General features: G+C 45.8%; 1 protein-coding gene across 2 annotated transcripts in view; it reads right to left on the bottom strand.

Moving 5' to 3' along the window:
* The window catches only part of TMEM150B (transmembrane protein 150B), a 122,523-nt gene that overhangs the window by 39,029 nt on the left and 56,929 nt on the right, over positions 1-26,565 (bottom strand). For both annotated transcript variants that reach the window (XM_063941646.1, XM_063941645.1), the window contains exons 3-4: positions 16,854-16,913; positions 5,497-5,564 (exon numbers count right to left, since the gene is read on the bottom strand). In XM_063941646.1, coding sequence (XP_063797716.1) covers positions 5,497-5,564; positions 16,854-16,913 — 128 coding nt within the window. The remainder of the gene's footprint in view (positions 1-5,496; positions 5,565-16,853; positions 16,914-26,565) is intronic.

Genomic DNA, 26,565 nt, shown 5'->3' with positions numbered 1-26,565 from the left:
ACCAAACATATTTTTGTCAAAATGGAGGAGCAGGTCTGAAGGACCTTTTTTGGGAAGAGATATGGGATCGTGCGGAACAAGTACATTAATTTAGGTAAAAGGGAAATTTTGAATGCAGCCATGCGACCTAGCCAGGAAACATCATACGACAGCCAGGAGCTTGATAAGGCCTCTAGCATCACTACGAGAGGGGAGAGATTGAAGGTGAAGACTTCGGAGGTATTAGTGGAAATGTTGATGCCTAGATATTTTATCATATCTTTCTGCCAGTTGTATGGGTAAGAGGATTGAAGAGAAGACAAGGAGCGGGTTAGATTAATAGGTAGGGCATCAGTTTTTGTGGTATTGAGCTTGTAGTAAGAGGCTGAGCTATAGGCGTCTAGGATAGAATGAAGAAAAGGAAGAGTAGTAGTAGGTTCAGAAACAAAAAGGAGAACATCGTCAGCAAAAAGGCTCCGTTTGTGGCGCGAAGGACCGATCTTCAGACCAGGGAAATTGGGATCATTACGTATGGTGATGGCAAGGGGTTCAATTGATTAAACAAATATTAGAGGGGATAGGGGACATCCTTGCCTCATACCATTTGTAACAGGGAATGGATCGGATAAAAAAACATTGCCGAACACCCGGGCCGTGGGAGAGTTATATAAAGCTAAGATAGATGATAAGATGCGATCTTTAAAACCGAAACGAGTGATAACTTCACGCATATATGACCAATACTGTCTGTCAAATGCTTTCTCAGCACCAAGGGACAGGGACAGAATCAATCAAGTTAAAAACCCTGCGTGCATTGTCTGATGATTGTCTCCCCGGAACAAAGCCGGTTTGGTCCGGGTGTATCAGCATTGGAAGAAATCTGTTAATACGGGTAGCAGTTAATTTGGTGTATAATTTGATGTCGCAATGAAGCAGCGCAATAAGGCGGTAGTTGTGACAATAGGCGGGGTCCTTCCCAGGTTTAGGGATGGTTACAATACATGCTTCCAGCAGCTCTGTAGGAAAGGTATCTTGGTTGGAAATCTTGTTAAAAAAGTCAGTCAAATACTCCCTATTTGACTGACTTTTTTAACAAGATTTCCAACCAAGGTACCTTTCCTACAGAGCTGCTGGAAGCATGTATTGTAACCATCCCTAAACCTGGGAAGGACCCCGCCTATTGTCACAACTACCGCCTTATTGCGCTGCAATAGGTTACGGAATGTGACATAGAAATCAGTGACAGATCCTTCTAGGCCCAGGGCCTTGCCATGAGGAAGTGACTTGATAGCCATGAGTATTTCAGCGGTGGACCATGGAGCATTAAGTGCAGATAATTCTCCTGGGTAAGGGTGGGTAGAGTTAGTTTCTTTAGAAAAGAAAAAATAGAGGATGAAGTAGGTTGAGGGGTGGCAGAGTCAGATAATAAGTTGTAAAGTTTAGAGTAGTATTGCGCAAAATGATTCGTAATATCTCTAGGATTTAGGATTTTTTGCTTAGAGGGGGAATAAATAAATTTCATACTATGTCTTGTTGAGCTCAGAGTTTACGGGCTAACAGTCTACCCGATTTATTACCGAGCAGATAAAACTTTTGCCGCATCCTATTCAATGCCGCTTGAGTGCGGGCTAGGTGTAGTTTCTGAAGTTGGCTGCGAACACTGGAGAGTTCCTTCTTGAGAGCTCTGGAGGGACTGGCCATATTTTCTGATTCTAGGTCTTTTAGTTTAATCTCTAAGGTCGACTGCAATTGGATGGCTTGTTTTTTAAGAGTGGCTCCAGCTTAAATGGCAGCCCCACGTGTAACTTCTTTGAAAGCACACCAGTGGTTTATAGTGGACGTATCTAGAGGGGAGTTAATGGCCAAATAAGAATTTATTGAATCTAGGATAATTTTCTTGGACAGTGGGTTCTTTAGGAGATAGGGATAGAGACGCCACAGTCGGGGAGGAGTCTAGGCAGTGTTGAGGTTCCATTTCCATATAATGGGGGCATGGTCAGACCAGGTAATTGGCAGTATATCAATGTGTTTAATTTTTCGGAAAGACCATTTGTCACATAGGATCAAATCGATCCTAGAGTAGGAGTTGTGGACTGGGGAGTAAAATGTATATTCCCAACCTGAAGGGTTGTGGGTTCTCCAGATATCATATAGGTCAAATTCAGCTAGCAAATTATGGAAGGCTAGGGAGGGACCAGCCTGGGCAGATGGAATGGGATGAGGGGGGGCGGTGGGATTTGTCCATCTTGGGGTCTAAAACCAGATTATAGTCACCTAATACAACCAGGGAGCCTTTAAGTGATTTGCGGGTAAGTTGAAATAATTTGCAGAGAAATGGCACTTGGTTAGAGTTGGGAGCATATAGGCACACTAAAGTAGTGAGTTTGTCGTCCAGGAGGCCCGTAATGATCAGGTAGCGGCCACTTTTGTCCATGATTTGGGAGTGGAGAACAAAAGAAAAATTTTTACTAAACAATATAGCAACACCATTACGCTTAAACGGGCCATTCGCATAACATCCTACAGGGAAATTGCTATTTTTGAAGAGAGGGGGGTTAATAAAGAAAAATGGGTTTCCTGTAGTGCAACAACATCTGCCGTTTGTTTATGAAAAAAGGAGAGGGCTAGTCTACATTTATTGGGAGAATTTAATCCCTTGACATTGAGAGCAAGTAGATTCGGCATTGGAAATATAGGTCAGGAATGAGTTGTAGGAATCTTTTTGGTACCGAGTAATAGCAACCGATTATGAAGAGAGTACCTCATTGGACAGTTGAACGGTGAGTATTTGTAGTATAGTAGGAAGGGGGACATAGGGAGAGCTAGCAATTGAGAATTATCTGAAGGGCATAGGAGGGAAACCAAAAAGGTCTTGTATATTGGACCTGCATGACTACTGCAGGGGAAGGGGGAAACAGGAAAATTTGCAGTAGTATAAAAAGAGTCGGGGGCAACCAGGCAGAACCCACACAAACAAACACAATAGCTATAAAAAAAGCGAACATTTAATACATAGTGTATTAGTATAGGAACATAGAAGGGGAGAAGCTAATAAGTAGCCTACAAATAGTACACGTTAAACATAGCAACTCCCACAGAGGCATCAACTAATAACAATATATAGAAGCAAGTGAGAGAGTAAAACTGATGCAAATAGACCTAGATAACATTCAACATTCAAAATGTAAACAATACTTATCAAGTATTTCCCTTCCCAGTGGAAGGGAAAAAGGTCTAGGACATTGGAGGACCAAGGTACAGATGGAAGAACCTGGGGTCATTCCCAGGTACTTCAAGTGTTTGACCATTCTTGACGGACAGCCGAGGCACGGGCTGGTTCAGGAGGCTTTTTAACAGAGATATCCCAGTCCATCAGCAACTTAACCCCCGCTTCAAGGGAAGAGATAGTGTAGGAGGAGTCCTCGTAGAAGATTAGTAGTCTGACTGGAAATTCCCATCGGTATGGGATGTCGTGGGATCTAAGAGCTATAGTGATAGGCGCAAAGGCCCGCCTTTTTGCGATGGTAGCCGCAGAGAAATCCTGGAAGATTTGTAGACCCCCAAGAATATCAGAGTTCTTAGATTCCCGTGCCGCTCTCAAGAGATGTTTTTTAACTGTAAAGAAATGAACTCGGGAGGAGAGTGTCTATAGGCAGGTCAGACGAAACTGTGCGGGGTCTGGGGAGACGGTGAATCCGGTCAATCAGGAGTTCTTTGGTATCGGCAGCAGCGAGGAGTTTCCCGAATAAGGCACTAGCATAAGATTCCAGTTCAGAATTGGTGACTTAGTCGGGGATGCCTTTGATCTTCATATTATTGCGTTGAGATCTGTCCTCTTCTGCTAGTTTAGTCTTAAACTGTTCCAGATTTTGCTGCTAACGATCATGCGAGGAGATCAAGTAATTGTGAGAGGCGACAAGTTCCTCCATTTTACATTTTAAGTGGTCATTCCTGTCACCAATAGCAATTAATTCGGTCTTGACCTCGCGGACAGCTGAAGTTAGATCTTAGAAAGTTCTGACTTGAAAGCTGACAGGATTTGGGAAAGGGACTTCACAGTCAGAGGTGCATCCGATTCACAGTCCACTCCTGACGCTGAGAAAGTGGACGACAGGATGTCCGACACAACAGGATCTGATTTGGCGGACGGAGGGGAACTGCCCTGTGAGAGAGATATTTGAAGGGGCTTCCAGGGGGGAAGGAGATTTTGGAGGGTATCGGGTCTTTGTTTCTTTCGGGAGGCATATCTTGACGTCAAAAAGGTCCCAAGCAACGTATATAAAGCTCACTGACACAGCAGTATTCCAGTCAAAAAAACAAGTGTAGGAAAGGGATTACTCAGTCACAGTAATTACATGTTAGTTAGGTAAACATGTGTGGCGGCGAGAGGGAAGCGGAGCACTCACATGTGAAGATGAGAGGGAATATAGGAGAGCTCAAGCTCCCTTGTAGCTTTGGCAGGGCATAGTTATGTATACATCAATGAGGCAGGATGAGGTAAAATGAAATGCTGTGTCTGTTTGTCCCTGAGAACTGCAAGCAGTGAGGGAGCATGCAGGTAGTCTGGTAATGAGGTCAAGGTGATAAGTGCAGTGGTCCAGCATACAGGGAAGCTCTACAACTACAGTATGTATCTGGATTTTCTTGTAGGAACTGCAGGCTGAAGATGGCCGCCACCTCCTGTCTTCTGGGCCAGTAGAGCACAACAAAGATAGGTGCAATAGACTGTAGTTGTGAGAGTTTATAGGGAGAGGACCAAGGGGGGGGGGGGGGGCTGAGTGATAGATTGCAGCTGTTACCTCTCTGCTTACTGGGCTTCCATTTCCATCGTCGCATCCCTGATCCTCTCACGGAGCTCGCCGCTGGGTAGCAGTGAAAATCCATCCCCGGGCTTCCGTACCAGAGGTAGGCTGCAGCTCGCAGAGGCTGAGTCAGGTGATCCCACTGCACGGGGGGAGTGCTGCTGGCTTCCCACTCCAGTGGACTATGGTGTGCACAGCTGTTTGTAGGGAGACAGGCGCCGGTTACCGCTCCTCTGCACCGATGGCACGTCTCTGGCGGGCAGGTGCTGCTAATCGAGGCCGCGGCATCCGGTTTCCAAGTAGGCCGCAACTGGCAGAGGCCTTCAAAGGTCTCCCGGCTCCACAGCACTACCGTGAGGCACTCGCGTCGGCTCAGGGGGCAAAGGAGGGGCTAATTAGGCACCTGGGGACTATGTAGGAGCACTTTTAAGGGCTTCCCAGCAGGAGCTCATCCAGCACACATCCACTACGAAGTCCCGCTAGGCCACGCCCCACTGTCTTGCTTTTTAAACTTCTAGAATGCATGTTTAAGCTATCGTCTCCCTCACTTTGTGTATAATGCCACAGGCACTAGATGCAGCAAATAAAAGGTCAGACACAAATAGAAAGCAGGAAGCCAAAAAACTGAGCCTTCATAGGACATATAATTATCATAATACATACTGTAGGTAGCATTTACTATAAATGAGAATATCAGTTATTAAAAAGTACTTACCTAACATTGCACCTATATTAAGTATTTGTCCAAATATACAGCTCTGGGGAGGATATGAACCACATGTACTGTCAAGGAAAAAAAAACAGATAGTCTGACCTAGTCAGTTCTGATAGGATGAAACCACTTAATCAGTGGCGGCTGCTGCCCCTGGGCTGCAGCTCCAACCACACATTGCAGGGGGGAGCCGGTCAGGACATATAGACATACATGTGATGTTGTATGTAATGTATGAGGCTGGCTGCCTTACCCAGGGATTAGCAGCCGCCACTGTGTGTATCACTGACCTATTACCATTGCTGGGTTCACTACGATATGCCGGCGGCCGGGCTCCCGGCGACCAGCATACCGGCGCCGGGAGCCCGACCGCCGGCTTACCGACAGTGTGGCGAGCGCAAATGAGCCCCTTGCGGGCTCGCTGCACTCGCCACGCTATGGGCACGGTGGCGTGCTACGCGCGCCACACTATTTTATTCTCCCTCCAGGGGGGTCGTAGACCCCCACGAGGGAGAAGAAGTGTCGGTATGCCGGCTGTCGGGCTCCCGGCGCCGGTATGCTGGTCGCCGGGAGCCCGACCACCGGCATACTGAAGACCACCCACCATTGCTTCATGGGAGACTGGCTCACAGGAGTCGGAGGGCGGGCTTATAGAAAATGATAGACAAACAGAGTGATGTCCCCCTGCAATGGCAGCAAGTCCGTGATACACACAGCAGCGGCTGCTGATCCCTGGGTAAGGGAAGTCAGCACCATATATTACATACATCATCACTTGTATGTCGTCTATATGTGCTGACCGGCTGCCCCCTGCAATGTGTGGGCGAAGCTGCAGCCCAGGGGCAGCAGCCGCCATTGCACTTAACAGAAAACATATTGTCACTCACCGTTACATAAATCTATATCTTACATTACAATAAGATGTTCGCACACATTGTACTGTATGTACTGCTAATGTATATTTCTGCAATGGGCCTGATTCAGAGGTCGACATAATGCCGATATTTGAGCAGTTGAGTAATGTTTTGCTACTGTACATGCCCAAAAATAGGATTTTGGTACTTACCAGATAAATCCTTTTCTTTGAATCCACAGGGTGCACTGGAGTACTCTAGGGATATGGATGGGGAGTTAGCAGGGATAGGCACATTTAAATATTTAAATTAGTAACCCTCCACCCTCTCCATACTCCCAAGGTACCTCAGTGTTTGTTTTTTTACTGAGCCGAACAGGAGCGATAGAGAGGATGAACAAAGGACAATTACATAGAACATTACAACATAATGGACAACTAGAAAGTTGACACATAACATAACGGACAACTAAAAGTTGTCCGTAGATAGATAGATAATAGATAACAATAGATAACAATCACCTTAACATTTGAACTAGTCGGTGAGAATTGTTACCAAAAAATCTACTGAACTTACCACAAGCCAGGTGAAACTGCTCTGGGTGGGTGTCCAGTGTCCCCTGTGGATTCAAAGAAAAGGATTTATCTGGAAACTACCAAAATCCTATTTTCTTTTTCATCCACCAGGGGTCACTGGAGTACTCTTGGGACGTAGCAAAGTTTCCCCCTTGGGTGGAAGAGCTGGTTGGCACCTGTAACGCTAGACTGCCAAAGCTAGATGCTGCTGCCGCAAACATATCAAACTTGTAAAAGCGCACAAACGTGTGCACTGATGACCATGTAGCTGCACAGCAAAGTTGTATCGTAGAAGCTCCACGACCTGCTGCCCATGACATTCCCACAGAATGCGTGGAATGTGCTGATACAGATGCAGGCGGTTGTAGAATAGCATGAAAGTACGCTTGACGAATGGTCAGCTTAATCCATCTAGCCAAGGTCCATTTGGAAGCTGACCACCCTATCTTGACTGCATCACAGAGAACAAACAATGTATCCATTTTACGTACCATTGATGTTCGGTCTACATAAACGCAGAGTGCGCGTACCACATCCAAAGTAGCTGGAGTTCCTTCGGAAAAAAACAGGAACTATTATTGGTTGATTGATGTGAAAGGAAGATACTACTTTTGGTAAAAAAGCGGGATTCGCCCGAAGTTCCGCTCTGTAATCATGAAATACCAGATACGGTGGCTTGCATGACAAGGCACCCAATTCTGAAGCACGCCTTGCCGATGCTAAGGCAAGGAGAAACACTGTTTTCCAAGTTAGAAACTTATCATCCACTTGTTGTAAGGGTTCAAAAATGTAAGACTGCAAAAAATCTAAAACTAGATTCAAGTCCCGTGGCGCTGTAGGTAGTATATAAATGGAGGTTGAACTCTGAGGACACCTTGCAGGAAAGTGTGAACTGTTGGCAAAAGGGCCAAATGCCTTTGAAAGTAAATTGACAAGGCAGAGACCTATACCTTCAGTGTAGCTTAACGTAGTCCTCCATCTAACCCTGCCTGTAAAAATAGCAAACGACGGGATAAATTGAAAGAAAAATGTCGGAAACTTCTGAGCTTCACACCAACCTTTATAAGCTTGCCAAATCCTGTGATAATGAGCTTCTGTAACTGGCTTCCTAGCATGTAACATGGTTGGTATAACCGACTCTGGAATGCCCTCTCATCTTAAGAGAGCAGTTTCAACAGCCACCCCGTCAAACGCAGTCGCACTAAATCAGGGTAAAGGATCGGACCCTGTTGTAGTAGGTCTGGACGTAGCAGAAGCGGCTATGGCTCATCTGCGAGTAGACCTCGGAGATCCGAGAACCACGCTTTTCGAGGCCAATGAGGCACCACTAGTATGACGGTCGTGCACTCACGTTTGATCCGCTTTAGCAACCGAGGAAGCAGTGGAAATAGATACACGAGGCTGTATGGCCACGCTATGGTGAGAGCATCCACTGCCACTGCCTCTGGACCTCTATTTCTGGACACATAATGTGGTGTATGATGATTTTGGCGAGATGCCATTAGATCCACCTGTGGGTAACCACCGCTGGACTAACATCTGGAACACTTCTGGATGTAAGGCCCATTCTCGACTGAGATAATCTGCTCCCCAGTTGTCCACTCCTGGAATGAAGAATGCCAACAAAATCACTTGGTGATGTTCGGCCCAATTGAGGATTCAAGCCACTTCTCGCATGCGACTTCAAGTCCCTCCTTGTTTATTGATGTATGTGACTGCCATCGCGTTGTCCGACTGAACCTGAACAGTCTGAGACTGGAGCAAGTGAACCGCCCGATGCAGAGTGTTGTAAATTGCCCTAAGTTCCAGGACATTTATTGACAGTAATCTTTCTCGGTCTGACCATAGACCCTGGAGCTGACAATGTACGACCACTGCTCCCCAACCTCTGAGACTTGCGTCCGTCGTCAGAATTATCCAATTCCAGACTCCGAACCTTTTTCCTGTGGTGAGATTGTGTATGTGGAGCCACCAGAGTAGTGATACTCTGGCCCTTGGAGACAACTGCACCGTCTGATGAATTTGTAGATGAGAGCCTAACCACTGTGCAAGAAAATCCAGTTGAAAGGGATGTGAGTGAAATCTTCCGAACTGGAGTGCTTCAAAAGATGCCACCATCTTTCCTAACAGTCAAATGCACAAATGCACCGAGACTGTCCGTGGTTTGAGCACTAACTGTACCAGATGACAAATACTCTGTGCTTTCTGTTCTGGCAGGTAATTTCATTGATCCACCGTATCCAGAATCATTCCTAGAAATTGAATTCTTTGACACGGGACAAGGCTTGATTTTTTGAAGTTGACAATCCAACTGTGCTGAACTAGTACATTGTACATTAAAAAAGGCATGTCGAAGGAGTATTTGTTGAGGCGGAGCCTTGATGAGAAGGTCATCTAAGTATGGAACTATTATCATTCCCAGGGATCTGAGATGAGCTATCATCACTGACATCACCTTTGTGAATACCCGAGGCGCTGATGAGAGGCCAAACGTTAGTGCCTGAAATTGATTATGGTTTTATTGTACTGCAATCCTTAAGTACGCCTCATGCGGTGGCCAAATTGGAATGTGTAAGTACGCATCCTTGAGATCCAGTGAAATCACGAATTCCTGTGCTTCCAAACCTGCAATCACTGACCGCAGGGATTTCATCTTGAATCTGTAGTAAGTGATGTACTGATTGAGCCCCTTCAAGTTCAATTTCGGTCTGACCGAGCCGTCCGGCTTTGGTACTACAAAAAGACTGGAATAATAACCTTGATCCTGTTGGTGAACAGGAATCCTGAATCAAAACTGCTGAATCTACGAGAGATTGAATCGCGGTCTGCAGAACCGCCCTTTTGTCTTCTGACACAGGTAGGCCTGTCTTGAAAAACCACATTGGTGGTAGACAATCGAACTCTATTTTGTAACCTTTGAACACTAAATTGCAAATCCACCCATCTGTGGATGTCTGAAACCACGCCAAGTGAAAACTTTGAAGGCGTGCTCCCACAACTGAAGATTCGAGATGAGCTGGAAGCCCGGCATGCCACTGGCTTGTCAGCGGACTTTGTGTCCTGACGATGGTTATTGGTTTGTTGAAAACCACATCCTCTACCACGTCTACACTGTATGGTTGTTACTCTAGCATGGTCTCGAAAGGACTGTGGTCTAAAAGATTTGAATGCTGGTACAGCGTATTTCCATTTAGGAACTGGTGCGGGCAATGGCAGGAAAACAGATTTTTCCCCAGTAGCCTGAGAAATCCATTTGTCCAATTCAGGACCGAATAACATCTCGCCAGCGTAAGGCAATGCTTCTATACCTCTTTTTGACTCTGGCTCTGCCTGCCAAGAACGCAGCCAAAGCGCCTGTCGGGCCGCAACTAGTGAAGCTGAAAGCTGAGAACAAACCTGGCCGACGTCCATAGACGCCGTACCTAAATACTCAGCAGATTCACAGATGTGATCAGCAAGAAGTATAAGCTGGTCTAAGGGAAGATCCTGTTGTAGTCCCAAGTTGAGCTGTGTTGCCCATGCAACGACAGCCTTGTTAACCTAAACTCCAACTATAGCAGGTCTAAGCAACACCCCTACTGCTGTATACATTGACTTTAGCATAGCTTCTAGGTTACACTCTGACGGATCTTTAAGAGTCGTTGCAACGGGGACTGGAATGGTTAATGTTTTTGAAAGTTTTGACACAGAGGAATCCACTGTTGGTGGATTTTCCCATTTAGTTGTCATAGACTCTGGGAACGGCTAGTTAGACAGAAACCGTCTAGGCAGAGCAAACCATTTATCTGGTTTCTTCCATGCTTCCTTTAACTGCTTATTAAGAGAATCTGAATAAGGAAAACACACAGGTGCTCTCTGTTTTTTAGCAAACAAAACTTCATCATTTGAAAGAGGTTCCTCAGTCTCAGTAAAATTCAGAACCTGGCGTACCGCCCTGATGAGATTATCAATGGCCGGGCTATCAGTAACCTCACTATCTGACTCCTGGCCTAATTCACCTTCCTCTTGTTCCTCCTGCGATATAGGCTCTGGCATGGAATCGTCAGAATGCAACACAGCTTAAACCAGTAAATTATGAGCCAAACTTCGACTACTTTTAGGAACTGAGCTAGACCTGGAATTTTGTAAACTCTGCAAAGTCCGTGATATATCCTGAGCCCACTCTGGCAGATCAGACGGTATTACCCTAGAATCAGACCTAGTCATCTCACGATCTTTTTGCGCAGCGGCAAGCTCTGATTTTTACTCAGACATCACACCTGCCATCAGCACCCGAGGATCAGGGTAGAGGTTCATATTTGGACCCTTATTTGCAAGACACACAGTGCAAGTGGCAGTTCCATCAGGTAACACACTCACAGACATTGCAGACAAGCTGCTTTTTTGATTTTACATTAGCTTTACTCATCATGCCTACCGCAGACAGTAATACACTGACAGACAGTACCGCAGTGAAACACAAGCCCTTACGACTCAGTAAAAATTTAAACAAAAGTGTTTATAAGCCAGAAGTGTACTGCACTTGGCCCAAACTAAAATGTGTTAATATGTGCTTCACTGGAATCCCTACTAACACCCCTGCACCCTCTGGTGGCTGCGTGTTGTAGGACCAAGCAAAATTCCTGTAGAAAAAAAAACCAGGAAGTCATTTAAAATGGAGTCCCATCATGTTCTTTTAGTAAAACATGTATACATAGGTTTAAACACATTCCCAAAAACAGAGTTCCAGACATAACAGCCTGTTGACAATCCATGGCTATCCCTCCTCATGTGGTGGAAACGCTGGACTAGGGACCCCAGTATGTGTCCCCCACTATTTGCTGATGCAAAACATACGGCTTTTGTATCCTGAATCACCTTACCTCCCCCTTATATCACCCTGTGAGAGGCAATGGCTGGGATGGGCGGTGACCTGTGGCAGCAGTGTGCGCCATAGTGTTAGGTGGCCCACGGCAGCAGAGGAAGCTGTTCGTGGCCGTGCAATCAGGGGGAACATCACCCAATGCGGCGCTGACTTGTGAGCCGGAGTATAGCGGGTGCCCAGTGGCGGCAGTGCAGCTGTCCACAGCTGGGTGATCCAGGACAGTGGGGGGCGTCCAGTGGTGGCAGCATGGCTGACCACGGCTGGACGACCTGGGACACAGTAGGTGTCCAGCAGCAGCAGCATGGCCGTCTGCGGCTGGGCGATCCAGGACAGGGAGGGCGCCCAGCGGCAGCAGCATGACTGGCCACGACTGGACGATCTGGCGACATAGTGGGCGCCCCATGATGGCAGCATGGCTGACCGCTACGGGCTGGGGGTTGAGACAGCTACTACAGCATTTAACAATAATTCCCCACACTACCATACAGCCCAATGGAGCGGCGCAAACCTGTAAACTGTGGAGGCTCTGACGGGGCTTCTCATACAAGCAGCATTCAGCTCCTTAGCCTTAGGCTCAGATCAGCTACTTCTTATACAGATGGGGGTGTGGTCTGCGCTCCCTCCAATTGGAATTTGTCTTTGTGGGATAAGTTATACCAGTGCAGCCCAGGTGCCTAAGAGGAATTCTTTTCAAGGGTTCTTCGTTAAGCAATAGCAAAATACTTGATATCTAAGAATTCAGTAATACATAAAAAAAATTTTTTTTAAATCTGTTTATTGTGAACATAGTACTAAGACAAAATGAAAATCAGTGTTAAATAAGCATTTAAAATGAGAGACAGTAATACTTTTATACCAAGGTTGTGGCTAGATAGGCACCCCACAGCACCTGTCTGTAATTATTAAAATTCACTGCTCACACATTTTCTTGTTCCACGTTAATTAATAAAGCATCCGAGTCTCAGTGATGCTGTTAGTGTAAAGGGGTGGTAGTTATTATAATTAATGTATATGTGGTGTGGGACATATACATCAATTATAATAACTACCACCCCTTTACACTAACAGCATCACTGAGACTCGGATGCTTTATTAATTAAAGTGGAACAAGAAAATGTGTGAGCAGTGAATTTTAATAATTACAGACAGGTGCTGTGGGGTGCCTATCTAGCCACAACCTTGGTATAAAAGTATTACTGTCTCTCATTTTAAATGCTTATTTAACACTGATTTTTGTTTTGTCTTAGTACTATGTTCACAATTAACAGATTTAAAATTTTTTTTTTTTTTTATGTATTACTGAATTCTTAGATATCAAGTAGCGCCACAGGTCCCTGTTTTTCTGTATCAGATCAGCTACTGCTGATGAGGTCTATGGCGGGGCTCCTTTCCCGAGCACCGACAAGCCTATGCTGCGCCCAGCAGCACTCTCAAACCCGGACCCAAGCTTCTTAGTAAGCTGGGAAGGGATTGGGAATTGTCAAACTGAAAAGAATAAATAAGTGTGGAGAAGACTCCAACGTGTGCCATCCCGGTGAGGCACAAAAAAACACTGAAGTACCTTGGGAGTATGGAACGGGTGTAAGGTTACTAATTTAAATATTTAAATATGCCTATCCCTGCTAACGCCCCATCATATCCCAAGAGTACTCCAGTGACCCCTAGGGGATGAAAAAGAAAAGTCCATAAAACTCCTACGGTGCATGCGTTCCCCCGACTCTATGCAGGCAATGCTGTTGCATATGGGGCCGCTTATAATAGAGTTTGCGGTGGGGAACCATGGGCATTCCTGAGTGGTTACTGGGAAGTGACCTGAAGTGTTTGCAAAACAAAAGCAGTCTCATTGGCTTGTTATGGAAGTGTCACGGGGGCGTTCCAGTGAGCACGGCTGCGTTCTCAAATGCCTATCCACAGTCTTTAGAGGCCATGTTCAAACTTATATGAGAAGAAATCACTGAGCGATGGTGTGCCAATGGTGGAGAGTTCAGACCCACTATCGCTGTTGCACTGTCCTCTGTCCTAGAAAGGTGCACAGGGGGAAGGCTGAGATTGGCATTTGCATATCTTTGCAGCTGACGTTGGGACAGTTTCTGCCATAGTGAACGCATTAGTGTCTGAATCAGGCCCAATGCCCTTAAAACAAGCATTGTGAGATTTTATGGGTACAAAGTGGTACAAAGGAGGGCTCAACTCATTAACATTATTTATTTCTATATTAGGTTTGCCAGACATTTATAGATTTTCAGATATAGCAACAGAATTGTGTTCCATAATCATTTTTGTTGGTAGAGTGTTGCGGTGTCGGATAGGGATATTAGTCCACACACTGGCACTTAACCAAGATGATTGGTTTATTTAGATAACAGAGATAACAGCTTGCAGTATATATAAGATGATCTGTTGCAGCAGGAACTCATAGTATACATGTGAAGCAGTACAGCATTGACACAGAGTGTTATAGGCCCTACACACTTGGCGATAAAACTAAATGATTTGAACGTTCTCGTTCATTAATGAATGAGAACTCGTTCATATTGATCAATGTGGAGGCACCAACGATGAACGATGCACGGCCCCACGCTCGTTCATCGTTGGTGCCCCGTCGTTTGTGCATGCAGGCCAATATGGATGATATCGTCCATATTTGCATGCACTGCTATGGAGCCGGGTGACAGGGGGAGTGAAGAAACTTCACTTCCCCCGTCACCTCCACCCCCCACCGCCGGGTCGCCCTTCGGCTGTAAAAGCCGTCGGGCAGCTCAGCGGTGGCTCGCTAAGTGTGTAGGGCACATTAGTACACACAGGGTGAGGCTGCAGGGTAGACAAGGTCACACACTCAGGTGAGCAGAAGCTGCACGTCAGTGCAGTTGTTTCTCCAGGAAGAACTCTCTCAGACTGTGCACTAAGCACCACCTCCTGCACTCAGCTGACACTAGGAGGGAAAATACTAGAGCAGGGAAGCTGCCTCTAGTGCTGGGAACGGAGGAAGACCGCAGAGTGATCCACTGTCTAACAGTTTTTACTTCTGACAATTACAGGTATGGCAAAAATTACTGTACAGTAAAAGAAGTCATGTGATTGTAATAAAGGTTGAGTAAAGAAAAAAAAGTCTACATTTCTATATGCATAGTATTCCAGGAATACATTGTTACCCAGAATTTCATACAGTATATCCTTTTCTGTCCATCAGATTACAAAAGCCACATCCTGCAGTATGAAGCCAATGACTACAAGGCTACTAAAAAGGGCTGAAAAGCCTAAATAGCAAAGTATAGCATTACAGGACCCCTTCATACTGATGGTGGCACTGCCAGACATGCCCTTGGATTTAAATATTAAAAGACCACTTATATAAATGAATAGACCATTAATAAGTGATGTACAGTAGTCAACATTCAGACAGTCAAACCTTAAAGCAATGAAAATGTTGATGGACAAAATGTTTACATGCGCAAATTGTCGGCAAGCAAGAGGTCGACATGAACATAAGGTCAACGTGGACATAAGGTCAATAGTTAAAATTTAGGCCCAGTCAAAATGTTTACTTGACAATGTATAAATTTTGACAGGGTCAAAATGTAGACGTAGCTAAAATATAGACATAGTTAAAATGTATACGTAGTTAAATGTAGACAGTCATAAAAAAACAAAATAAAAATCTATCTATCTATCTATCTATCTATCTATCTATCTATCTATCTATCTATCTATCTATCTATCTATCTATCTATCTATCTATCTATCTAGAGCCGGCCCTTGGCATAGGGAAACTAGGCAAATGCCTAGGGGCACAAGCAGCTTCTGCTGATTAAAATGATTTGCGGCATGCCTATATTCTGTGTGTGACTGCGGCTGCGTCTGCATATGAAATGCTACTTTACAGTGTATTTCTGGAGGTCACTGTAATGTAGCATTTCGTATGCAGATACAGTCGCACACAGAATCTAGGCATGCCGCATATCATTTTAATCAGCAGAAGCTGCTTGTGCATCTAAGCCACATAGCAATGCAAATATGACGCATTTTCGTCAAAAAAAGCACCCGACGTTACGTTAGCAGATCTGCCAGCTAACTCACACCAGGCATCTCCTGCTGCATGGCGCAGTGAAGCAGGATGTATGAGGACACATCTGTTTTCAAGCAGAGGCAGAGGTCAGTGTTAGTGGCCGTGTGAGTGCTGTGTGCGGGTGGGTTGGTTGTGCAGTAGTGTTCGCCATATGTGTAAGGGGCATTATGTGTGTCATTATATGTATTTAGGGCATTAATAAAGGTTGGCATAATGTGTAAGGTGCATTATGTTTATAAGGACATTAATAATGTGTGTCATATGTGTAAGGGGCATTACAGTGTGGTATTATGTGTATAAATGCATTACTAATGTGTGGCATTATGTGTATAAGGTGCTCTTATGTGTGGCGTAATGAATAGAAAGGGCACTACTGTGTGGTTTAATGTGAATAAAAAGCAATATGGTGTTGTGTAATCTGAATAAGGGGCAATTCAGTGTGATGTAATGTGAATAAGGATCACTACTATGAGAAGTAACGTATATAAGGTAAAGTGGTACTACTGTGTGATGTAACGTGAATAACGGACACTATCACATGATAAAATGTGAATAAAGTTGCACCACTGTGTAGCGTAATTTGAAGTGGGGGTACTATTGTGTGGCCATGCCCCATCATCCAGTGGCGTATTGAGAGTAGGAGGCCAGGGGCCCCTGCTCTGTAGCTGGCACTCGTCAGCGCAATAGACTCTGAGCACTAGAGGGGCACAGACTTTATTGCTCATGCGCAAATCCCTGGGGAAATGGCAGGGTGGGCATTTTCCCAGAGATTTCCTTACTGCGCATGTGTAAATCTCTGTAAAAAACCCTGCTCAATTTACCGGAGATTTGTAGAGAGATGCTGCCACTGGCGGGGGACTCCGGAGAGGTATTTAAAGAAATGTCTGTCTCTCTGTCTGTCTGTCTATCTATCTTTCCCAAATGAGGGCATAACTATATCAGCTATCTATTACAGAATCAGTTATTTTTAACTGTATATGACGGAACAATTCTATTCTCACCTGATGTAGGGAAACACATCTGTCATGTTGACTGATCCATTGCTCACAGCCATCGCATAACTGAGGAACATAAGACAACAGCAAGGTTATGAGGTGTATTGCACAGGGCAGGATTAAGCCTTGGGGGGGGGGGGGCTGAGGCACTTGAGACAGGGGGGTCCCGATGGAAGGTGGGGGATGTAGATTAAATTGTGCATACCTCCCAACATGTCTCATTTCAGTAGGGACAAAATGCTCTCTACCTGGACTTCCCTCTTTTTTATGATTGGCGTCACCTGTGGTGAACTATTTAATTGATAAGAAAGGTGTTTCAACACAGGTGATTGCAATCATAAATTAAGAAGGGAGCCCAGGTACAGAGCATTTTATCCCTCCTGGAATGGGTCATGGTGGGAGGTATGGATTATGTATATTACATTTAAACCACTGGTGTATATTAGTTTTAACTAATAGTTTAATAATGCCTGGGTACTGTTTATAGCTCCACCTAATTGAAAGACAACTATTTTATAAACTTTTCTTGTAATGGAACAAAGACAACTTAACCTTAAAATACACATAGAAAAATAAAATAATTTATCTTGTCACATCACATGCAAGGATAGCAGCAACCTCTGTACTACTTATACACTGGGACAGGACTCTAGTGGTCATTCCGAGTTGTTCACTCGCTAGCTGCTTTTAGCAGCATTGCAAACGCTGGGCCGCCGCCCTCGGGGAGTGTATTTTAGCTTAGCGAACGATAGATTAGCAGAACTCCTACTAAATAATTTGCTGCAGTTTCTGAGTAGCTCCAGACCTACTCCTAGACTGCGATCACCTCAGTCCGTTTAGTTCCTAGTTTGACGTCACAAACACGCCCTGCGTTCGGCCAGCCACTCCTGCGTTTTTACCTGGCACGCCTGCGTTTTTAGCACACTTCCTGAAAACGGCCAGTTTCCGCCCAGAAACACCCACTTCCTGTCAATCACACTATGATCGCTCGAGCGATGAAAAAACGGCACTCGAGCTTGTGTAAATCTACAAAGTTTTGTGTGAAAGTACTTAGTGCATGCGCGCTGCATACCATGCGCATGCACATTTTTGACGGTTTTTACTTAATCGCTGCACTGCGAAAATCGGCAGCGAGCGAACAACTCGGAATGACCACCTCTCTGTGTGTGTCTCTATCTCTAGATCCAAATGGTTTAGTTGCATAACAGTTTACACAGGACTCAGACACCAAGGCGGGGAGGAGGAGAAGCTGGGATCCCTGTGTCACTTACAGCTCTCTCCCCTCTCCTATCTCTCCTCTGGTCAGAAAGCTCCTTAGCTCATGAAACATGATATTCCTGTGTCTCTACCTACACTGCATACTGTCCTGCTCACATTCTGGCTGCTGGTTCTTCTGCCGAAGAGGGAAAGCTGATGAAGTCAGTGTGCTCTGGCAGGGGGGCCTGGGGTACAATATGCCCTGTATCCCCCTCTTAATCTGGCTATGACTGGGGAGTACATTCAGTATATGAAACAGATGAATCCTCATAGAAAGGAACCTCCTGCATTCTGAAAGGCTTTTTTTTTATCAATTCCAAATACAGGATGTGATACTCTGTAAGACACCTATTAGTTCTGGGTGGTAGGTAATATGGGCACTGATTCAGAGATGTCACACTCCCAGTGTTTTGACAGACGAGCGATTGTCGGTGGCCTGCGCATGCATATAAGTCGCACTGTGCACGTGCCACAATGGTCTTGTGATGGCAGTCGCAGAGGAAAATAATTCACAAAGAGATTTATTTATTATTATTCATTACCAATTAGTTATATAGCGCTTTACAGGGAATATTTGCCCATTCACATCAGTCCCTGCCTCAGTGGAGCTTACAATCTATATTCCTTATCACATGTACAAGCACACACATTCACACTAGGGTTAATATTGTTGGGAGCCAATCAACCTACCAGTATATTTTTGGATTGTGGGAGGAAACCCACGCAAGTACGGGGAGAATATACAAACTCTGCACTGTTAAGGCAATGGTGGGAATTGAACCCATGACCACAGTGCTGTGAGGCAGTAATGTTAACCATTACACCATCCGTACTGCCCCATTTATAGTCAGGAACTGCTTTTGGGGGGGGGGGGGGGGGTAACCGAGGAGTGGCGGCAAAAACGCAGGCATGTTGCAACCACTTAGGGGGTATGTTCCTGCTTGAGACTGAGATCCTGTACGCAGTAGAAGTGTAAGCGGCGTCTTACTTCCTGCAACCATGCTGCACGGCCATAGATAAGGCTACTCACATGATTGGTGTTTGCCCGTCGTGCGTACAATAGTGGATGCTGGCGTCTTTGTGTGCCCCCAGGGATCATGTATGGTGATTATGGGCATCTGTATACAACTCCAACCGGCTGTGACATATAGCACATTTCGCACAGTCATTGCCTACAATTTGCAACTGTGAATACATATGCGTACATCTGGGAATACATTTGTGTACATCTGCATATACATTTGTGTACATCTGTGGGGTTGTCTTCAGTATGCCGCCGGCCAGGATCCCGGCGCCAGCATATCGGCACCGGGATCCCGACCGTGGGCATGCCGACACATATTCTCCCTCTTGGGGGTCCACGACCCCCCTGGAGGGAGAATAAATAGCGTGGCGAGACACCATGCCCGCAAGGGGCTCATTGGCGCTCACCCAGCTGTCGGTATGCCGGCGATCGGGATCCCGGCGCCGGTATGCTGGCCCCCGGGATTCCGCCCAACGGTCACTCATACTACACCCCATCTGTGAATACATTTGTGTACATCTGCGAATACATCTGTGAATCACTGTGAATCAGGCCCATGGCGTGGGGACAGGTGGAAAAGTACTAGAGTGTTATTAAGAGATTATAAGTGAAGGACTGTTCTTTAGGGAAGGTGGAAGAGAAAATCATGGTGGAGATTGCAGGCAATGGGTTAGCACAAAATGGAGAGATACACAGGCCAAGGTCTGACAGCTAGATACAGAAGTGTAGGGGAGACGTAGCAAAACTTCAAGAGAGAGAAAGTGGACAAGTTGCTCATATAAGCCGATCAGCTTCTAGCTATGATTTACCTAGCACAGGGCTTAATTCAGAGTTGATTGCAGCAGCAAAATTGTTAGCAGTTGGGCCATACTTGCCTACTTTTCAAAACTAGTTTCAGGGAGATTGTACAGTAGGTTTAAGCAGAATGCAGTGTGTCATGCTCCACCCAAAGGGCATGTCTAGCTCCATCTATGGGCGTATCTATTGCAACTAAGGGATGTGTCCGTCAGTGGCAGGCACTCACTCCAGTGACTATAAGGGAAACAATACATTTTCATTGTTTTGTCTCACCAAAAATGGCCGCCTCCATATGGGACACAATAGCCTTAAAACTAGAGATGTGCACCGGAAATTTTTCGGGTTTTGTGTTTTGGTTTTGGATTCGGTTCCGTGGCCGTGTTTTGGATTCGGACGCGTTTTGGCAAAACCTCCCTGAAATTTTTTTGGCGGATTCGGGTGTTTTTTTTCAAAAACCCCTCAAAAACAGCTTAAATCATTGAATTTGGGGGTAATTTTGATCCTATAGAATTATTAACCTCAATAACCATTATTTCCACTCATTTGCAGTCTATTCTGAACACCTCACACCTCACAATATTATTTTTAGTCCTAAAATTTGCACCGAGGTCACTGGATGACTAAGCTAAGTGACCCAAGTGGGCGGCACAAACACCTGGCCCATCTAGGAGTGGCACTGCAATGTCAGACAGGATGGCACTTAAAAAAATAGTCCCCAAACAGCACATGATGCAAAGATAAATAAAATAAAAAAGAGGTGCAAGATGGAATTGTCCTTGGGCCCTCCCATCCACCCTTATGTTGTATAAACAGGACATGCACACTTTAACAAACCCATCATTTCAGCCACAGGGTCTGCCACACGACTGTGGCTGAAATGACTGGTTGGTTTGGGCCCCCCCCCCAAAAAAAAAAGAAGAAGAAGCAATCAATCTCTCCTTGCTCAAACTGGCTCTACAGGGGCAAGATGTCCACCTCATCATCATCCTCCGATTCCTCACCCCTTTCACTGTGTACATCCCCCTCCTCACAGAGTATTCATTTGTCCCCACTGGAATCCACCATCTCAGGTCCCTGTGTACTTTCTGGAGGCAATTGATGGTGAATGTCTCCACGGAGGAATTGATTATAATTCATTTTGATGATCATCTTCTCCACATTTTTTGGAAGTAACCTCGTACGCCAATCGCTGACAAGGTGAGTGGCTGCACTAAACACTCTTTCGGAGTTCACACTGGAGGGGGGGCATCTTAGGTAAAATAACGCCAGTTTGTGCAATGGCCTCCAAATTGCCTCTTTTTCCTCCCAGTATACGTACACACTGTCTGACGTGCCTACTTGGATGCTGTCACTCATATAATCCTCCACCATTCTTTCAATGGCGACAGAATCATATGCAGTGACAGTAGACGACATGTCAGTAATCGTTGGCAGGTCCTTCAGTCCAGACCAGATGTCAGCACTTGCTCCAGACTGCCCTGCATCACCGCCAGCGGGTGGGCTCGGAATTCTTAGCCTTTTCCTCGCAGCCCCAGTTGCGGGAGAATGTGAAGGAGGAGCTGTTGACGGGTCACATTCCGCTTGAGTTGACAAGTGTCTCACCAGCAGGTCTTTGAACCTCTGCAGACTTGTGTTTGCCGGAAAGAGAGATACAATGTAGGCTTTAAACCTAGGATCGAGCACGGTGGCCAAAATGTAGTGCTCTGATTAACCACCCATGAATCCTGGTTAAGCGAATGAAGGGCTCCATCCACAAGTCCCACATGCCCAGCGGAATCGCTCTGTTTTAGCTCCTCCTTCAATCTCTCCAGCTGCTTCTGCAAAAGCCCAATGAGGGGAATGACCTGACTCAGGCTGGCAGTGTCTGAATTGACTTCACGTGTGGCAAGTTCAAAGGGTTGCAGAACCTTGCACAACGTTGAAATCATTCTCCACTGCGCTTGAGTCAGGTGCATTCCCCCTCCTTTGCCTATATCGTAGGCAGATGTATAGGCCTGAATGTCCTTTTGCTGCTACTCCATCCAGCATATAGAGGGTTGAATTCCACCTCGTTACCACCTCTTGCTTTAGATGATTGCGGGGCAGGTTCAGGAGTGTTTGCTGGTGCTCCAGTCTTCGGCACGCGGTGGCTGAATGCCGAAAGTGGCCCGCAATTCTTCGGGCCACCGACAGCATCTCTTGCACGCCCCTGTAGTTTTTAAAAAAATTCTGCACCACCAAATTCAATGTATGTGCAAAACATAGGACGTGCTGAAATTTGCCCACATGTAATGCACGCACAATATTGGTGGCGTTGTCCAATGTCACAAATCCCCAGTAGAGTCCAATTGGGGTAAGCCATTCTGCGATGATGTTCCTCAGTTTCCGTAAGAGGTTGTCAGCTGTGTGCCTCTTATGGAAAGCGGTGATACAAAGCGTAGCTGCCTAGGAACTGGCGTTTGCGAGATGCTGCTACTGGTGCAGCCGCTGCTGTTGTTGCTGCGGGAGGCAATACATCTACCCAGTGGGCTGTCACAGTCATATAGTCCTGAGTCTGCCCTGCTCCACTTGTCCACATGTCCGTGGTTAAGTGGACATTGGGTACAACTGCATTTTTTAGGACACTGTTGAGTCTTTTTCTGATGTCTGTGTACATTCTCGGTATCGCCTGCCTAGAGAAGTGGAACCTAGATGGTATTTGGTACCGGGGACACACTACCTCAAGAAATTCTCTAAGTCCCTGTGACCTAACGCCAGATACCGGACGCACGTCTAACACCAACACAGCTGCCAAGGCCTGAGTTATCCGCTTTGCAACAGGATGACTGCTGTGATATTTCATCTTCCTCGTAAAGGACTGTTGGACAGTCAATTGCTTACTGGAAGTAGTACAAGTGGTCTACCGACTTCCCCTCTGGGATGATGATCGACTCCCAACAGCAACAGCAGCAGTAGGCGTTACACTCAAGGATCCATCGGAGGAATCCCAGTCAGGAGAGGAGTCGTCAGACTTGCCAGTGACATGGCCTGCAGGACTATTGGCGTTCCTGTCTAAGGAGGAAATTGACACTGAGGGAGTTGGTGGTGTGGTTTGCAGGAGCTTGGGTACAAGAGGAAGGGATTTAGTTGTCAGTGGACTGCTTCCGCTGTCACCCAAAGTTTTTGAACTTGTCAATGACTTCTGATGAATGCGCTCCAGGTTACGTATAAGGGAGGATGTTCCTAGGTGGTTAACGTCCTTACCCCTACTAATTACAGCTTGACAAAGACAACACACGGCTTGACACCTGTTGTCCGCATTTCTGTTAAAATAATTCCACACCGAAGAGGTGATTTTTTTTTTTGTAATTTGACCAGGCATGTCAATGGCCATATTCATCCCACGGACAACAGGTGTCTCCCCGGGTGCCTGACTTAAACAAACCACCTCACCATCAGAATCCTCCTTGTCAATTTCCTCCTCAGCGCCAGCAACACCCATATCCTCATCCTGGTGTACTTCAACAGTGACATCTTCAATTTGACTATCAGGAACTGGACTGTGGGTGCTCCTTCCAGCATTTCCAGGGGGCGTGCAAATGGTGGAAGCGGCCACTTCTTCCTGTCCAGTGTTGGGAAGGTCAGGCATCGCAACCGACACAATTGGACTCTTCTTGGGGATTTGTGATTTAGAAGAACGCACAGTTCTTTGCTGTGCTTTTGCCATCTTAACTCTTTTCAGTTTTCTAGCGGGAGGATGAGTGCTTCCATCCTCATGTGAAGCTGAACCACTAGCCATGAACATAGGCCAGGGCCTCAGCCATTCCTTGCCACTCCGTGTCGTAAATGGCATATTGGCAAGTTTACGCTTCTCCTCAGACGCTTTTAATTTAGATTTTTGGGTCATTTTACTGAACTTCAGTTTTTTGGATTTTACATGCTCTCTCCTATTACATTGGGCATCGGCCTTGGCAGACGACGTTGATGGCATTGAATCATCTCTGCCATAACTAGTGGCAGCAGTTTCAGCACTAGGTGGAAGTGGATCTTGATCTTTCCCTATATCACCCTCCACATTTATGTTCTCCATTTTTTAATGTGTGGAATTATATGCCAGTAATATTATTATATCAATAGCAATGGCCTACTGTACTGTACAACTATATACTGTTGGTCACCAAAATGCTGCACTGTACTACTATATATACTGCTCACAAAAATGCAGCACAGATATGGAATGGATACTTGCAGTGACACAGAGCTGGAAGATACAGCAATGGCCTACTGTACTGTACAACTATATACTGTTGGTCACCAAAATGCTGCACTATGCTACTATATATACTGCTCACAAAAATGCAGCACAGATATGGAATGGATACTTGCAGTGACACGGAGCTGCAAGATACAGCAATGGCCTACTGTACTGTACAACTATATACTGTTGGTCACCAAAATGCTGCACTGTACTACTATATATACTGCTCACAAAAATGCCGCACAGACATAGGTGTGCGCAGGGGGGGGTGCCTCGTGCGCACAGGCACCCCCTAATGTCTGGCAGTCTGATCTCACATGCCTGATGCAGCGATAGCCGAGCAGGCTGATTACTGTCCCCTCTGCGCTGCACCCTGTCAGGACTGCATTACTGACCGGACGCCTGGGTTAATCAAGGGTGCCACTGCCACCGGCTTTCAAACTCCCGACTCCACCTCCATGTACAAAGACAGCGCGATGTGACGTGATTACGTCATGCTGCTCGCACACCCACCCGTCACACCCGCCACATGCCCACCTCTCTCCTTCTATGCTATGCCAACGCCAGCCACTGATGAGGAGCAGCATGCAGCCAGCGTTCCTTTAGGAAGACAAATTCAATACTGGCAGGCGGTCGGCAGCAGTATTGACACGTCACTCATTTTTCCTGCAGCAGCAGTACTAGTCTGCGACTGTCAGTGTCAGTGAGTGACTGACTTGTAAGTAAGCTGCTACAGCTTGCAGGGGAAAGAGAGGGGGAGCCAGACCAGGCTGAGGAGGAGCACTGTAATTGCAGTGAGTGCCATCAGGGGTGTTTGTTTGGTGCACACCACAACATCTGACAATGTATCTGCTTTATTAGGATTGGTCCAAGGGTGGATATTTTATATTGCATTGACCGTCAATAGATGGTGCTAGACATGCCTAAAAGGCGGTGCTATACACACCCCTCCGACGGTGCACCCCATAATAAAATGTGCTGCGCACGCCTATGCGCACAGATATGGAATGGATACTTGCAGTGACACAGAGCTGCAAGATACAGCAATGGCCTACTGTACTGTACAACTATATACTGTTGGTCACCAAAATGCTGCACTGTACTACTATATATACTGCTAACAAAAATGCAGCACAGATATGTAATGGATACTTGCAGTGACACAGATCTGCAAGATACAGCAATGGCCTACTGTACTGTACAACTATATACTGCTGGTCACCAAAATGCTGCACTGTACTACTATATATACTGCTCACAAAAATGCAGCACAGATATGGAATGGATACTTGCAGTGACACAGAGCTGCAAGACACAACAATGGCCTACTGTACTGTACAACTATATACTGTTGGTCACCAAAATGCTGCACTGTACTACAATATATACTGCTCACAAAAATGCAGCACAGATATGGAATGGATACTTGCAGTGAAACAGAGCTGCAAGATACAGCAATGGCCTACTGTACTGTACAACTATATACTGTTGGTCACCAAAAATGCAGCACACTGAACACAGATATTTGCAGCACACTGAGCACAGATATGGAGCTTTTCAGGCAGAAAACGTAGATATTTGCAGCACACTGAGCACAGATATTTGTAGCACACTGAACACAGATATGAAGCTTTTCAGGCAGAGAACGTAGCCACGTCCTCTCCGTTCAATCTCCAATGCACGAGTGAAAATGGCGGCAATGCGCGGCTCTTTATATATAGAATACGAATCTCGTGAGAATCCGACAGCGGGATGATGACGTTCGGCCGCGTTCGTGTTAACCGAGCAAGGCGGGAAGATCTGAGGCTGCCTCGGAACCGTGTAAAATAGGTGAAGTTCGGGGGGGTTCAGTTCTCGACGAACCGAACCCGCTCATCTCTACTTAAAACATGGATTTTCAGGGGGCAACATTTACAGTAAATCTACTGTAGCTTTTACAACAGACCTGCTAACACATGACAAGCCTAAACAATGCCAAACGACCCTCAAAATGAGCAGCAAGGACGATGTAATGGTTAGCATTGCTGCCTCACAGCACTGAGGACAGGGGTTTGATTCCTACCATGACCCTAACTATGTGGAGTTTGTATATGCTCCCCATGCTTGTGTGCGTTTTGTCATGGTACCATACCTCCCAACACTTGGATTATAGAAGGGGGGACTCCTGGCTAGGGGGCGTGGTCTATTGAAATGGGCCATGGCCTCATGTGGATGACGCGATCGCGAGCCACGTCTCCAATTTTCGTCACAGTGGGGGCGTGGCCAGCGCTGTATCATTAACTGGTAATAAATAAAAATAAAACAGAAAAAAAACCCACACACCAGCATTTGAAATGTAAACATCATATCGGTCTACACAACCATTGAAGAACAATTTGACATTAAAAAAAATGGATGCAGGGTGTGACAAAACAAGACATATT

This window comes from Pseudophryne corroboree, chromosome 10 (genome assembly GCF_028390025.1).
Source record: "Pseudophryne corroboree isolate aPseCor3 chromosome 10, aPseCor3.hap2, whole genome shotgun sequence".
NCBI classification, from domain to species: Eukaryota; Metazoa; Chordata; class Amphibia; order Anura; family Myobatrachidae; genus Pseudophryne; species Pseudophryne corroboree.
The sequence above is the reverse complement of the archived record's forward strand: the minus strand, read 5'-3'. Positions and strand labels throughout refer to the sequence as shown.